Raw genomic sequence first — 16,248 nt, 5'->3', positions numbered from 1 at the left:
GGATGGATCATTGTGGAATGCTTTTTCGAGCAAGTTGGTTTTTAATAACTTTCGGAAGTTAGGTCTTGTATTGTTTTGATGGGAGTCCGCAGGGCATTTCATAGTTGCACGCTTACATAGGAGAAGTGGATGCATGTGTTGATTTATATTTAGTGCTTTGCAGCTAGGGTAATGAAGATTCAGGAAGGTGCGTGCTGATCTTTTTGCGTTTCTGGTTGGTAAATCTACGAGGTTTATCATGTAGACCGTGGCTTCGCCGTGAATGATTTTATGAACCAGAGTACAGAGTTTGAACACAATATGCTCTTTTAGTGGGAGTCAGTGTAGCTTTTCTCTTAGGGGTTTGGCACTTTCATGTTTTGTTTTTCCAAATATAAGTCTGGCTGCGGTGTTTTGGGCGGTTTGCAGTTTCTTAATGATTTGTTCTTTGCATCCGGCATAGATTGCATTGCAGTAGGCTTAGCACCATTGATTGTATCAGGCAGCGGTATATTTCCCTTGGGAAGAAAGGTTTTACTCTTTTGAGTTTCCACATTGAGTGGAACATTTTCTTTGTTGTATTTTTCGCTTGGCTTTCTAGTGTGAGATTTCGATCAATTGTGACTGAGGATTTTCAGGCTATCTGAAACAGGGAGGGTGTAGTCTGGGGTGTTTATGGTGGTAGGTTTGTTTGTATTATATTGTGACGAGAGGATGAGACACTGTTTTTTTCTGCTTTGAGTTTTAATTGAAATGCGTCCGCCCATGAATTCATGATTTGGAGACTGTGTTTGATTTCGTTTGTGATTTCAGTTAGATAGTGTTTGAACGGGATGTAAATCGTGACATCATCTGTGTAAATGTAAGGGTTGAAGCCATGGATAGATAGAGATTTGGCTAGAGGTGTCATCATTAGGTTGAAGAGGGTCGGTGAGAGCGGTGATCCTTGGGGTACTCCACATTCTGGTTTCCATGGTGGTGATGTGCTCGAATTTGATATCACTTGGTATGTTCTTGCGGTTAGGAAGCCCTTGATCCAACTAAGTACTCTTCCCCCAATCCCGAAGTATTCTAGGATGTTTAGTAGTATTTTGTGGTTTACCATGTCGCACGCACTGGACATGTTGAATTGTAGGAGAAGTGCACTATTGCCAGTTGCAATTTCTTGTTTGAATTTGGTCAGGAGAGTGATTAGTACTGTTTCGGTGCTGTGGTTGGTTCGAAATCCTGATTGTGATTCTTGTAGAATTAAGAATTTGTTCAAGTAGTCGGTAATTTGTTTAGGTACCATGCTTTCCATTAGTTTGACTGCCAGAGGGATGGATGCTACCGGGCGGTAGTTGGTTATGTCATTGCTTTTTTTTTGAGTCTTTGGGTATTGGAGTGAGTAGTATGTTTCCTTTGTCCTTAGGGAAGAGTCCATGTTGTAACATGTAGTTGAGGTGTGACATGAGGTCTGCTATGAAGCATTGAGGGGCGGATTTTATTAGGTTGTTAGGACAGGTGTCCAGTTTGCAATGTGATTTGGCGAATCTGTTGATTGCTTGAGTGACGTTTTCATCGGTAAGTAAGACGAAATTTGTCCAGGTTCGGTCTGCCGGATATTCACCAGGTATTGGGTCCAGGCAGTCAATGAATTTTTCGTGGTCTGTGGTGTTAAGTGGTAACATGTTTCGTAGCTTTATAATTTTCTCATTGAAGTATTTGGCAAGGTTGTCTGCTGATGAGATGTCTATGTTGGTTGTGGTAGCCGGTGTGTTATCTAGTAGTTTGTTCACGAGTTGGAAACGTTTGTGTGTGTCTTTGTAGTCTGGCCCTATTTTGATTTTGTAGTATGACTTTTTGGTTTGTCTTATTATTAAATTTGTTTATTAATTTTAAACATTACAACAAGAAAATACTTGTTATTGAAATACAGCCATGGTTCATAAGAGGAAATTAAACAACATTTAAGGAAATATCGTACAATTATATAGATATACAAATCGTATTCTATCAAATTCCTATAACATAAATTTTTTTGCTTCATTAGACCACATTAAGGTGAGAGAGGGGTCGGTGGAATTTACAGAGGATTTAAAACAAGTATTTATTAACAAAATTAGGGAAAAAAAAAAAAGATAGTGGCTTAACATTCCCACGTTATATTTATATCATTACTGCTGCTTGAATCAAGAAATGATTTAAGCTGTTCAGGTGAATAAAAGGTGTATTTAATCTGACCCAATTTAACAATGCATTTACATGGAAATGCCAAGAAGAAGTACCCTCCTATATCAGGTGTTTTTGATTTTAACGCAAGGAAAGCTTTCCTTCTTTGTTGGGTAGATTTCGCTACATCAGGGAAAATCTGAACCTTAATTCCCCCAAAACAGGTTTTCAAGTTCTTAAAATAAAGTTTCATTATATTATTCAAATCCTGTTCAAAAATGAATGACACAATTAAAGTGGATCTTTCAGTATTTTCATCCAATGTCTGTTCCAGTATTGCTGAAATATTATTTAAGTCCAGATTGACTTCTTGAAGCTCTTGTTTTTTCCCTTTCTCTCCCTTTTATCTCCAGGAATATAATATAATTTGTTTACTGGCGGAATAGCTTCCAAAGGAATTTGTAAAACTTCGTTCACATATCTCTTGAACATATCATAGGGAGTAATCCCAGGGAGATTAGGGAAATTTAACAAACGTAAATTTAGTCTTTTATTGAAATTCTCAATCTGTTCCATCTTTCTCCGAATGTCTATATTGTCTTTAATCACAAATAATCTAAATTCCTGTAAAGAGTCAACATTCTTTTGAACACTTTGAATTTTTTCAACAGTTTCTTCTTTAATTAAATCCACTTTAGAATTAAGTTCTTGAAATTTACTATTAAAGGCTCTAATTTCACCTGATGTCTGATGTAAAGTTGTATCTATTTCATTCAGCTTCTTCCAAATCATCTCAAGATTTACCTCCGGTTCTTTTCCTGAGGCTCCTGCCTCTGCTCTTAGCGTCTTCCTCAACGTTTCTTGACCCTCACTGGGAGCAGCAGCCAAAACACTTCCGGTAGGCTGCTGCTTCTCAACCAGACTCGTCAATGACGCTGGGCACGGAGGTTTCAGCATTGCTGGTGGTGAAAGAGACACCTCCTCTCCCAGCATGGTCTCCGCCTCTCCTGAGGGCCGCACAACGGGATCCATGTCTCTGTTTCCGTGGAAAAGTGGCGAGAAGAAGCGTTCAAGCCCCGTGTGGAACGGGGAGGACGTCGAGGTAGGTGGGGGAGCTAACCTCGTAGACCCCTTTCGTTTGGTATGAGGCATCGTCACGGAAAAAACTTTAGCGCCAAACGGGACCCCAGAGCTGCCTCTCGACGCGTCCTGCTATGCCGCCATCTTGGTTCCAACCTTTTGGTTTGTCTTATTGTATATTTGTATTTTCTTTGCATTTTATTTTATTCCATGCTCGTTCAAGCCTCCTAACTTGTGTTTTTAGTTTTTTCAGTTCTTCATTAAACCATGGTATCGAGTTCTGTCTTCGTGAGGTTCTTGTTTGTAGTGGTGCTATTTTGTCTAGTATGATTTTACACCTGTTGCCCCAGTTTAGGAGATAGTGTTTCGAGTCTGTTTGTGCTATCCATTCATTCGTGTAAATCTGTTGCCAGATTGTTACGGGGTCAATTTGGCCTTTCGTGGTATGGTTGTGTGTTCTTGTTTGTGATGCAGGCCTTTTTTTTGCCATTGTAGTGATAGGTTTAGTTTGTAGTGGTCTGACCAAGGTGTGTCTGTCCATTTTGTATCTGATGGTATTAGGTTTAAGTCTGGTGACAATTTGTGTGTGATAAGATCGAGTGTGTGTCCTTTGACATGGGTTGCTTGCATATTTGGCCAGTGGAGGTCCCATAGTTGGAGGAATTCCTTGCATTTGCGTGCATTGGTTGAGTTAGGGTCTTCTAGGTGTAGGTTTATGTCCCCTATTATAAGTAGATTGGAGTTAGATACACAGGTATTTGATATAATTTGCTATGTAAGTCACATTGAGCCTGCAAATAGGTGGGAAAATGTGGGATACAAATGTAATAAATAAATAAATATAAAGTCCATGACTTGTGATTGGCATTCATACCAGATGCCTGGTGGTCTGTAGAATAGGACAACGTTTAGGTGGTCAAGCAAGGTTGTATGGTGGATTCTAACTGATGCGATTTCAAGTTGGGGTGTTATGGACTTGGCTATTGTTGTTACTGTGAAGTGGGATCTACTTATGTTAGCGTGCGCCAAAAATGTTAGTGTGCCTACATTGCGGCTTAGTAAACAGGGCCCTGAGTTTTGTATTCAAATAATATTGGTAGAATTGTATCCTGTTTCTTATATTATTTTACATTTTAAAAAGGAACCAAGAATAATAATAATCATAATAATATGGGTTTCTGCTCTTCATATTCTCCTACAGTACAATGCAAAATGAATTGAGGTACCGGTCCATGTTATTTATTCAAAGACATTTGCATTGCATAGAAACTACTACTACTTAACATTTCTAAAGCGCTACTAGGGTTACGCAGCGCTGTACAATTTAACATGGAAGGACAGTCCCTGCTCAAGGAGCTTACAATCTAAAAGACAAATGTACAGTCAATCTGATAGGTCAGACAGATTGGGGCAGCCTATATGTTCGAAAGGTTAGGTTCCGAAAGCAGCATTGAAGAGGTGAGCTTTAAGCAAGGATTTGAAGATGGGTAGGGAGGGGGCTTGGACAATATGCCTTTGCAAACTAAGTTAAAGCATCATGAAATGTCATCTTGCTTGTATTATTTTCCTCACAGGTAACCTTGGGATTAGTGCATAGGCGTAGACTGGGGGGGGCGAGGGGGGCAATGCCCCCCCCCCCCCAAACGACGAAGACGTGGACTGGCGCTAGAATGAAAAAAAAAAAAACAAGCAGGCACGCGCTCGTCTCCGTCCGCTTCGCTGCTTCCCTGCCCTCTCTGTCTGCGTCCCGCCCGAAAGGAAATGACATCAGAGGAAGGCGGGACGCAGACAGAGAGGGCAGGGAAGCAGCGAAGCGGACGGAGACGAGCGTGTCTATCTATCCCCTCTCTTCCTACCCTCCGGCGCAGGCAGCACCAATCTTCTCTAAGCCTTTCTTGTTCCTGGCAGCGGTAGCGACGTACACGCTGCCTTCAGCTCTGCCCCGAAGCCTTCTCTTCAAGTTCCTGTTCCCGCATAGGTGGGAACAGGAACTTGAAGAGAAGGCTTCCGGGGCAGACCGAAGGCAGTGTGTACGTCGCTACCGCTGCCAGGAACACAGAAAGGCTGAAGAAGACTGCTGCCTGCACCGGAGGGAGGGAGGAAGAGAGGGGGTAAACGGAGTCACGATCCTGGACCTCGCGGGGGGGGGGGGGCAGCAGAGGGAAGATGAATGGGACTGGGAGGGTGGAGAGCAGAGGGAAGGAGTAAGAGATGGATGGGACTGGGAGGGGTGGGTGTGGAGCAGAGGGAAGGACCAGGAATTGGACTGGACTGGGAAAGGAGGTCAGAGGGAAGGAGCAGGAGATGGATGGGACTGGGAGGGGTGGGAAGCAGAGGGAAGGACCAGGAATTGGATTGGACTGGACTGGGAAAGGAGGTCAGAGGGAAGGAGCAAGAGATGGATGGGACTGGGAGGGGTGGGTGGGGAGCAGAGGGAAGGACCAGGAATTGGATTGGACTGGACTGGGAAAGGAGGTCAGAGGGAAGGAGCAGGAGATGGATGGGACTGGGAGGGGTGGGAAGCAGAGGGAAGGAGCAAGAGATGGATGGGACTGGGAGGGGTGGGTGGGGAGCAGAGGGAAGGAGTAAGAGATGGATGGGATTGGGAGGGGTGGGTGGGGAGCAGAGGGAAGGACCAGGAATTGGATTGGACTGGGAAAGGAGGTGAGCAGAGGGAAGGAGCAAGAGATGGATGGGACTGCGAGGGGTGGGGAGCAGAGGGATGGACCAGGAGATGGATGGGATTGGGAGAGGTCAGGCACAGCAGAGGGAAGGAGCAAGAGATGGATGGGACGGAGGGATGGTGAGCAGAGGGAAGGAACAGAAGATGGATGGGACTGCAAGGGGTGGGGAGCAGAGGGATGGACCAGGAGATGGATGGGATTTGGAGAGGTCAGGCACAGCAGAGGGAAGGAGCAAGAGATGGATGGGACGGAGGGATGGTGAGCAGAGGGAAGGAACAGAAGATGGATGGGACTGGGAGGGGTGGGGAGCAGAGGGAAGGAGCAAGAGATGGTTGGGACTGGGAGGGATGGGGAGCAGAGGGAAGGAGCAAGAGATGGATGGGACTGGGAGGGTGGGGAGCAGAGGGAAGCCTACTGGAAAGAAGACACTGCATAAAACAGAAGACACTGAGATCAAAGCGAATAGAAAAACTAAATGATCAGACAAAGGTAAATAAAAGTTTATTTTATTCATAATTTATTAATTGAAATGTGTCAGCTTTTTGAAATGTGCATCTGTGATATTTTGCCTGTAAATTTAATTTCCTTCCTCCATATTAGCATATTCATTTGCATATGTATATATGCAAATGATATGCTAATATGCTCCGCCCATTCTTTGCCCCCCCAAATGAAACAGTCAAACTACGCCTATGGATTAGTGGTGTTTTAGAGACAAGTATCTCTTTATGTGAAGGGGTAATCATTTGTATTTGCTTGTTTACAGACTGGTGATGTACATTGAAAGAGACAGCAGAAAAGCCATGCCAGGAAAGGAGCAACAAACTGGCAATGAATATCTGTCAAAATGCCTGGATCTCCTCATCTATCATATTGTACAGGAACTGCCAGGAATTTTAGGTAAATTGAGCTGAAAGAGTTTAAACAGGAACATTTTTTTACTTTATTTTCTTATTATACAATACTATGTGAAAGAGAATCTAGCTTGACTCTACTGTTTTAACAGGACAATTTTCAAACTGTCCTCATTGAGTGTATTTATGTATATACATACATACTAGTCCTGGTGAAATTCTGCATGACTGTCCAATGCAGAATTTGTACAGAATTCCCCTTCCCCGCAGAATTTTGGAGTTGCGTGCAGAATTTGGTCAGTTGCTGGGATCAAAGAACATAAAAGCAGCTGGGCTCCTCACTAATTTTTTTCTGCTTTCCCCAATTTCTTTTTCTACAGCAGCTTCATTTTAGTGCAGGGGAAAGGCTTTATTTTTGTTGAGTCTTGCAGTGCTTGTAGCCTCTGTCTTATTCTTGCAAGAATGGAAGGAGAGCTTAGCTGGAGAATACAGGCACCACTTGGATGTAACATAGTGAGAGCCATTCAGTACACTAAAACCTCACTGCAGTGAGAGAAAAGTAGATGAACAGGTGATGAGCCCTTTTATACTCTGATCCTGGCAGTTGGCTGCTGTGGCTATGAACTGTCTGCTTCTTTAGGCTGGGGGGCCTTTGAGCACACTGGCTAACTGCTGGTCAGAAGGTGAGGGAAGGAAGCCAGGCTCACTGACTTCTAATGCTTCTTCTGAAATTTGGAATGACACAATTTGCCCATTGTTAGATGAGATGACCCCTTTCAGAGAACCCTCCCCCCCCCAGCATATTTATGACAGTTGTTTTTTATAAAAAGCGAAAATGTAGAAATCTGGAATATCAATGGAAGAAAAATAAGGATGATCAGATATATTTAATGTGGAGAAATTACATTAGATCATATAAGCAACTTGTTTCTCAGGTAAAAAAAAGGATTTTTTGACCCGAAGATTCAAAGTTCTGATAATACCAGCAAAACTCTTTTTAAGATTTTTGAGAAGATGGCAGACACAACCAAATTATTAATAATTCCAGAATTCTTACAGCCTAGTGCAGATGAACAGGCTAACTTTTTCAAATCTGAGGTTGAAAAGATAAAGCAATCTTTCTCTAAGGTTAAGTTTGAAAATGCTTTGACTTTGTTCAGATGGATCTGATAGCATTCTTGCATATAGGTTGTGGAGCAGTTTTGATCAAGTTTCAAATGAATTGATAAAGTTGTGGTTAAATTATCCAAAAAATCATGTATTTTGGATAAATACCCTTCTTATCTGTTACAGGAAGCACCAGACAACATTATATTATGGTTGACAGAGTTTGTAAATACCTCACTTCAGTTAGAGAGTTACCTGACTAGTTTGTCTGAGATAGGTCTGACCTCTGTTCTAAAAACAATTGGTGTAAATTTAGCTCTAGTTGAAATTTATCGACCAGTGGCTAGTATTCTTTGGATGGCAAAATTACTTGAATTCTCCTTAAATGAACAATTACAGAGGTTCATTGAATCCTATGATGCCTTACATAAGACTGAACATGGAATTAGTCCAAGGCATAGCACAGAAACACTTCTAGTTCTTACTTCTGAATAAAATATTATTTGAGTGGAGGACAACAAATTGTTTTGCTTCAGTTCGATATTTCTATAGCATTTGATGCTATTAATCATACAATATTGCTGCTTAGACTGAGCGAACTGGGAATAACGAGTTCAGTGTTGGATTGGTTTAAACAGTTCTTGATTTCTAGATCTGTTACGTCTGTGCTTTCCTCGCCCTCTGGTGGCCAGAATGGGTGGCTGCTATGGACCATCACCCATTCCAGATTTCAGCTCAGTCTGGTCCGGATCTTCCAGGCTGCCAGGTTTGCTTGTGTTGTGTGAGCCTGCACAGCACCCGTAGCTGCCTGGTGATTGCAGCAGCTGAGCCTCAACTGCTTCTGGGCTTATTAGCCATCTTGAAACATTTCTGCTTTGCCTTTGCATCGTCTAAGGCCCTGGTATGTTGGGGTGCTGGTGCACTCCTGCTGTTTCCAGTTTCTGGTTTATTCCTGCCTTGATTCTTGTCTGTTCTTGCTAGTCTGTGGATAGTTAGATTAGATTGTTGTTTGTTGGCTTGTCATGTCTCTGAGTTGTAGTTCTGTGTTGGTCCTTGTCTGTTTGTATCTTACTGGCAGCTCTGCAGCTTTTAGTTTTGTGTTTTGTTAGTGTTTTGCTCCCTGTTTTAGTGGCTGTTTTCAGCTTTCAGTCCTGTCCTTTGGCCTATCCTTGCCCTGCCTTGCTGTCCCTGTGCTGCCTAGCTGTTATCCGGTCCTTCCCTGTCTAGTAAGTCCTGCTGGCCACCTGAAGCCTGGAGCTCAACTCTTGGTGAAAAGTGGCCAGGTGCAGGTGAAGCCTAACTGTTTGTCAGAGATCTGCCCTGTCTCTAGCGTGGGGGATTTTGCCTGCCACTGCCGTTCTTCGGCAGTGGTCCAAGGGCTCACAACAGGGCCATGCAAACCCGGTAAGCGGGATAAGCACGGCAGGGGGGCGCCTGCCTTCAAGGGCGCCACGCCGTACTGTCCGTACCAATTGTATTTTTTTAAAAAGTGCTGCGTCGGCGCATCGGCACCTATGCATATGCGCTGCTGTGCAGCCTTCCCGTGCGCAGCGCTCGCTCCTTGGCACGCCCAGCTCTTCCCAAGCGCTCGCGCCCCATGTACGTGATGATACATCCATCCAATTTATTTGGACCGCCGCCCAGTTTTGCCGTTCCGTCCGTGGACCCAACTGTGGACCGTGTTGGAGTGCTGAGCCTTTGCTTGGATCCTCTGGGGAGGGGAAGGGAGGTCAGCTGTCTGCGATGGAGAGGTAAGGTATTGAGAGGAAAGTACCGGGGCTTCTACAGCACCCCCTGCAGACACGGCTGCCACAGACACTTAGGTGGCAGCATTGATTTCTTTTAGCTTGCTCTGGAAAAGCAGTGGTTTTTCTGCAAACTGAGAAGCCTGGACACAAGCAAAGAAGACTGAAGGAGAATGAAATCTCCGAAAGCAGAGCTTGACCTGAAAACAAAAAGGTACTGTGCGTGGCAAATTACCAGGTAGAGAAAGTCTGTCTGTGGAAGAGGGAATCCCATAGTGGAAGGAGAAAGCCCTTAAAATCCCAGCACCCAGGAAATCATAACCCTAAAATAAAAGGATCACAGAACAGAAGAAGGAGCACTATATTATACTAATCTACTGAAACAGTGTTTAATCAATGCAGTACATCCATAGGAAGAGATTGCTTCACAGCTAATTTATGTTTTTTACCAGTCTTTGTTAATTTTAGTCAGAACATCCCAAAAGTGACTCTGAGGCTTACATACCGTGGGTCTTAAAGGTTATATGATATTTACTGTCTGTTTGGCATCATACTAGGAATAAGGCTCAATTGTTAACATAAGCTGTTGATGTACAATCAATAATAAAAAGAAAAACTGCTTATGAAGTGTACTCAATTCAAATCAATGTTTTGTTTTTTGAAGACCTCATTCAAACAGAATCATGGGGCATAAAGATGTTTTCAAAAGCCACCAACTCTCCTATCGTCACCGGTCTTCGCTTTTTTTCTATGTAACATGATGTCATTTCGAATATAAAAATCCCCTTGGGTCCAATTTGTTTAACATAAGTGACAGTGTCTATGAACACTACAATTTTTCTAAAATTTGAATCCTATTTTAAAGTAAGATATTGGGAATGCACAAGAAAAGTAAAAAACACCTATATACAGAGAAAAAAAGCGAAGACCGGTGATGGCAGGAGAGTGGTGGCTTGAAAACATCTTTTTGCCCCATGACTCCATTTGACTAAGGTCTTCAAAAAACAAAAAATTGATTTGGATTGAGCACATTACAATTTTTCTTTTTCTTTTTATTATTATTATTATTACTTGTTACATTTGTATCCCACATTTCCCCACCTATTTGTAGGCTCAATGTGGCTTACATAGTACCGGAGAGGCGTTTGCAGACTCCGGTGTGAACAAATGATGTTGCGGTAAGATAAAGTTCATGTGGCACAGCCACAATTAAGGAATCGTACAACGAAAGTGTTGAGTTATGTCCATTACGTACTTTAGTTTTGTTGTGTTGCAGAGATCAGGCGTTTATGTTGGATCGGTAGGGTATGTCTTTTTAAACAGGTTAGTTTTTAGTGTTTTCCGGAAGTTTAGGTGTGCTTATGGGTGTTGTCGTCGATAATACAATGTGAACATCATTCTAAGAATATTGCTGACAATTCCTGTCAGTGTGGCAAGTGGTGAGCGATCATTTTCACGGTTAAAAATCATAAAAAATGATTTGCGATCAAGTATTTCACAAGAAAGGCTTTTAAGCCTTGCCATGATTGCTATTGAGAATGATATATGTGCCCAGTTAGATATCAAAGATTTAATTACTAATTTCGTGAACATGAAAGCACGAAAAGCTAAGTGGTTGTAAACCCTTTTATTTGTTCAGCAATCCCACAAAGATGCTTTCCTTCTTTCAGCTCCTATTTCCTTTGTATCTTGTGCCACACGGGGGAGGGGGGGGTGCCAACCGATAGTCTGCAGGTGGGCACCAGAGACCCTTGGCACGGCCCTGGCTCACAACCTAGTTTCCTGCTTGTATACGTGACAAGATCTTGTAGAGTGAAAGGTATAACTGAGAATTCCTACAGTTGGAATCCAGGCAGTGGAGTTCCGCAGAGTGCCCCTCTTTCACCTTCCTTGTTTAATAATTTACCTAAGTACATTGGGTAAGTTTCTTACAGATTTGGGTATTTTTGTCTTGTCTTATGTGGGCGATATTTTTCTTTTGTGCTGTGCTTCAGCAAATTATTCAGGTACTGTTGCTATGTTATAAAGATACATTTCAGTTATAGATGAATGGGCAACTACACATTTTTTTAAACTGAATAAGCAAAAGGCAAAACTTCTGTGGTTTGGAGATTTCGACCATCTTCCAGATAAGATAATAACACTAAGTTCTGATGAAAATGTAATAATTGATGTTCATTCTAGGTATTATACTGGATTCTAAATTATCATATGAAAAACAGGTTAATGCACTTAGGGCCCTGTAGGCGAACTAGCATTTTTAGCGTGCGCTAATGCTAGAGACACCCATATATTGCTAAAAATGCTAGCCTGCCTTAGTAAACAAGGTCCTAAGTAAAAAATAATTTTTTCGCCTTAGACAGTTGAGAGCAATCAGGTTGTTAGAAGGATCATGAGCCCTTGGACCCAGGCCGAGGCCTACGGCAGACTAAGCCCGCGCTATACATGGGCTGCAAAGCCCTGCACACTCAGGGAGACCAGTGAGCACCACCAGAAAAGGAAATAGACCACTCGTACGGGCCCCAAGGCTGTACTGGAACCTACATACAGAATCCAACGTATGGGTTGCAAGGCGAAGCTGGAACCCAAACGCACAAAAGGGAAGGGAAAATGATCAGAGAGAAGTCCTGGAAGGAACCGGCATACAGGCTGCATACGCAGCGCCACACAGAGTCACCAACGCAGGTCACAAGACCAAACACACAGATACTAACAACAACCAGAATAAGGGAACCCACCCAGAGAGGCAGCCCAAGCTGTACCACACAGCCCAAATGAACGAGCGGCCTCCACAGGGTCCAAACAAGAGCTACAGCAAGCAAAGGGAAAAAGGGGAAACCACACAGAGAGACAGCAGGAAAAAGGATAAGGCAGACTTCACAGAGAGACTGCTCAAGATACACAGCTAGACAAGGAGCAGTCCTTAGAAGAACCAACAACAGCAGGTAAAGGGTTAAGGCAGACTACACAGAGAGACTGCTCAAGCTACACAGCTAGAGGAGGGGAAGTCATCTCAGAAACCAACCAATAGATACAGCAGGTAAAGGGTTAAAGAGAAACCCAAATTAAGGACATAAGCTTCCACGGCCTCACTCAGCAAACATAGCAGGAAAGGGTAACAACCTAGCACACCGGGAAGCAGCATACAGCAGAAAAAACAGCAAAGCAATCAGAGGGAGCAGACTCCTACAGATACGTGGAACAAACATAGTGTTTTTAATTACCCCTCTCTAGACCCCCGCAGGACCCTTGCCCACGGAGGTGGAGAGAGGGTTTCAGAAGGCTCATAATAAGTCTCTTAAATATGACCTCTGTTTTCTGGCTCCTAATTTCCAAGGACATCCTAGGGCATCTATTCTCCCACATGATGTACTAGAGTTTAAAAGATAGTCTATTTATGTGATATAAGGTGTGAAATGAAACAGAAATTAACACAGAGACTAGAGAATAGTGAGATAGAATTTTACTTGTGTGTTTGTGAAACAGTTTAAAGAGAAGAGATTGAAACAGAGACTGAAACAGTTTAGTGAAAGAAATAGTCTTTTATTCTCACCCAAATCAGGACTTCAATTTGGTACATTCATCAGACAGATTCGGGGTTCAACCGGCCAGAGCTTCGCCGTTCGGAGATTCGTTGGGGAAAATGTTCCAACGATAGCTCTGATGCCCACTTCTTATATAGTATTTGGTCCCCATACAAGTCTATGGAGAGGGATTTTTTTATCTTAACCACAGGTCAGGTGTCCACCTGTTTCTTAATCTTTTTCCTGTCTTGCAACTAACTCCTAATATGGCCAACTCCTAATATGGACTGTTCCTAATCTTGTGCAACCATCTCTTCTAAGATGAAGAGATCAGTTCCATATCTTGTGACTCTGGCTGCCATTTTAACTGCAACAGACTCCATGTTCTGAACCAAACTTTTTAGGATTTTAGCCATCAATTCCTTGATCTTGGCTTTTGCACTGCTTTTGAATGTCACACTAAATTCTAATAAGGCTTATCAAGCAGCCCTGCTTCTGCAGGTGCTCAGCAACAAGGCCATCATCAGATTTTTAGGCCTAGTCAGTGCCTTTTAGCAGTTTAAGCTGTTTAAGGTATGTAAATTGACCCACCACTATTCCAGTGGATGGATCCCAAGCTGGGACACATATTAACTTGCAGGAAAAGCACGTCCTTGCGCAGCCAGTCATAGATTTTTAAACCTAGCTGGTATTTTTACAGCCTGAGTCCTAAAATCTGGCCTTCCACCCTTCCGGTGGGCATCCAGTGAGGGCCTCTTGCTGTACTATAATTATACATTCCCCACTTGTCACCCCAGCAGCTGGGGGTGACACAAAACTAGTTTGTCACTATCTATTCCAGAAGGTGCCAAACTATCAAACGAGAGGACGAGTTTTGCTCTTATGAATTACTAACAGATATTATGCAAGACAGGAAACTTCATTCTCAGGTGGTATATTTTTGGGCATATGGAATTCCCTTTATATTACCCAACCCCTTGGGCCTTAATCCTGATGTCATCTCTCTTGAGACTTACTCAAACCTGTAGTGAGAAAGGTTTTATGAATGGGACAAATCCATGAGTTCATCTACAAAATCTCATGAAGTATAGGTATGTGGGTAATAGCAATTTCAGGTGGATCATGCTAATAAATACTTTCAGGTCTTTCTATGGCTTCTATTGTATCTGTTGCATAGTGCATGGGCAGATAATCTAATGTATCTGTCTCAGTGGTCCTGGGAAGGAATAGTGGTTTTGATTAAGCATTGTTATGGGCTCAACAAATATATGGTTAGTACTCTGATTGCAGGCTGTTTTAGGTTGTAGGTATTCAGAATCCTTAAACAGGTCAGAATTCCTGGACCTTATTATTACTCATCATTGGCATCCAATCATGAGTACTAAAAAGTGGATAGCAAGTATGAGGTTGCCTCATACAGCAAAAATGGTCAATCCTAGGAAAATTTATATTAACAAAGGTCATGCATGGATCTTGACATATGCATAATGACCTGGAAGTATGGGAAGCATTTTATATATCTGTTACCCCACTTGGAGCTTAGTCAAACCTACAGAAAGACATGCAACCGAGTCTATAAATATCTACTCTGTTATGCCATAGTATTATAGGGTTTGGTGTTATCCTGAATGAAGCAAATATCAATTTGAATTACATAAACAGAAATAACGGGGAAACTCTTAGAAAAACAATAAGAACAATAAAGGAAATAATAGGAAAATAAAAATAAAACCAAAATATGAATCTATAATGTCCATAAACAGCAACAGTAAATCTCAAGTTGGTTCTGAATTCTCTTTCATTGATCATGGTTGAGGTGGTGGGAGTGCAGAAGAATCTGGACGAAGATCTGGAAGATCTAACAGGGCTGGATTTTCAGGCTGGCCTGCTGAAGGAAGTGGCCGGTCTTGAGATGGTTAGGCTGGTAACATCTGGTTCTGCGGCTGAGTAAACCCGTATATCTTTCACATGGACCCAAGACTTGTGGTCCAGTAGTTTGCAAGGTGTAAAGATTATTGCCACAACCTTGGGGGATCTAACATCATTTGGGCCTGGATAGATCTTGAAGACGTACTTGCGGTGTACAAACTTGGATCTTTCCATGTCTTTATTCTAGGCATGCACCATCATAATTAGTCCATCAAGAGTCAGAGGCTGGCAAAGGAATAAGCAAAATGACTGTATGCCTGAATGATACATTGCTATATCTTGGTGGGCATAATCAGTGTGAATTGAATAAGCAAAAATAATATATAGATGTCAAGAGACGTGAAAGACAATGTAAACATGGAGAAAACAGTGCTAATTAAGTGCAAAAGCAAAAGGGAAACCATAAGGGTTCAATAATGAAAAGCCAATTTACATAAATAGCAATAGTATATATGAAATTATATCTCCTGATTGGTAGGGGTCAGAGCTTCAACTTCAACCCTCTTAATACTAGGAATTGGGATTTGCATAATATATCCCCACTTCTGGCTTGCATAATGTGCAAGACAGATTGGTAATTACTACTAAGAGATGATCAAATAACAATGGTTAAGTATATGGAACAAAAGAAAAGGGTACCAAAAAAAACCAACAATAAAAATTGATTGTTCGAGTTATTGATGTATGGAGGATCAGGAATATGGTGAACAAAAATAGTCAAAAGGCACGGGCAATGCGTTGCAATCTATCGCCAGTAGGTAGTAGGTATGGAATCTTCACCCGCGATGACTATCATTCACCAAGGGTTGGGCCCTCAGCTGCAGGAGGCCAGCAGGACTTACGAGTTAGATGATTCAGAAAGAAGGGTAGAAGCCAAAGCTTCTTGCAACTCCAGTAAGTGGAGAGCCTGTCTTTTCCGCTCATGGACCAATTGATGCATCTGTTGAAACTCACGCTCAATGATGTCCCGAACCTCACACCGGGTAATGTTGGGGTCTGTGCATCTGTCCTTTAATCTAGCGATTCTTTGCTGCAACATAGCCTTCAGATCAGATACATTATCGGGTAGCTCTTCTTTGCTAGCAGTCGTCTCCTCGGTGAGGGACGTCAACGGGATTCCTATATCCATCTGGGGAAAGGCAAAACTTAAACAGACCAGTAGTGCAATTTATGTGGTTAATTTATTGAAAGAAGT

General features: G+C 42.4%; 1 protein-coding gene across 1 annotated transcript in view; it reads left to right on the top strand.

Moving 5' to 3' along the window:
* Window positions 1-16,248, top strand: part of ULK4 (unc-51 like kinase 4) — a gene marked incomplete in the record, with an annotated part of 1,752,451 nt that overhangs the window by 1,076,735 nt on the left and 659,468 nt on the right. The window contains 1 exon segment of the mRNA XM_030209369.1: window positions 6,661-6,794. Within this exon segment, the coding sequence (XP_030065229.1) occupies window positions 6,661-6,794 (134 nt within the window).

Source organism: Microcaecilia unicolor, chromosome 1 (genome assembly GCF_901765095.1).
Source record: "Microcaecilia unicolor chromosome 1, aMicUni1.1, whole genome shotgun sequence".
Classification (NCBI taxonomy): domain Eukaryota; kingdom Metazoa; phylum Chordata; class Amphibia; order Gymnophiona; family Siphonopidae; genus Microcaecilia; species Microcaecilia unicolor.
Note: the sequence above shows the minus strand (reverse complement) of the source record. Positions and strands in the feature narration are given on the sequence as shown.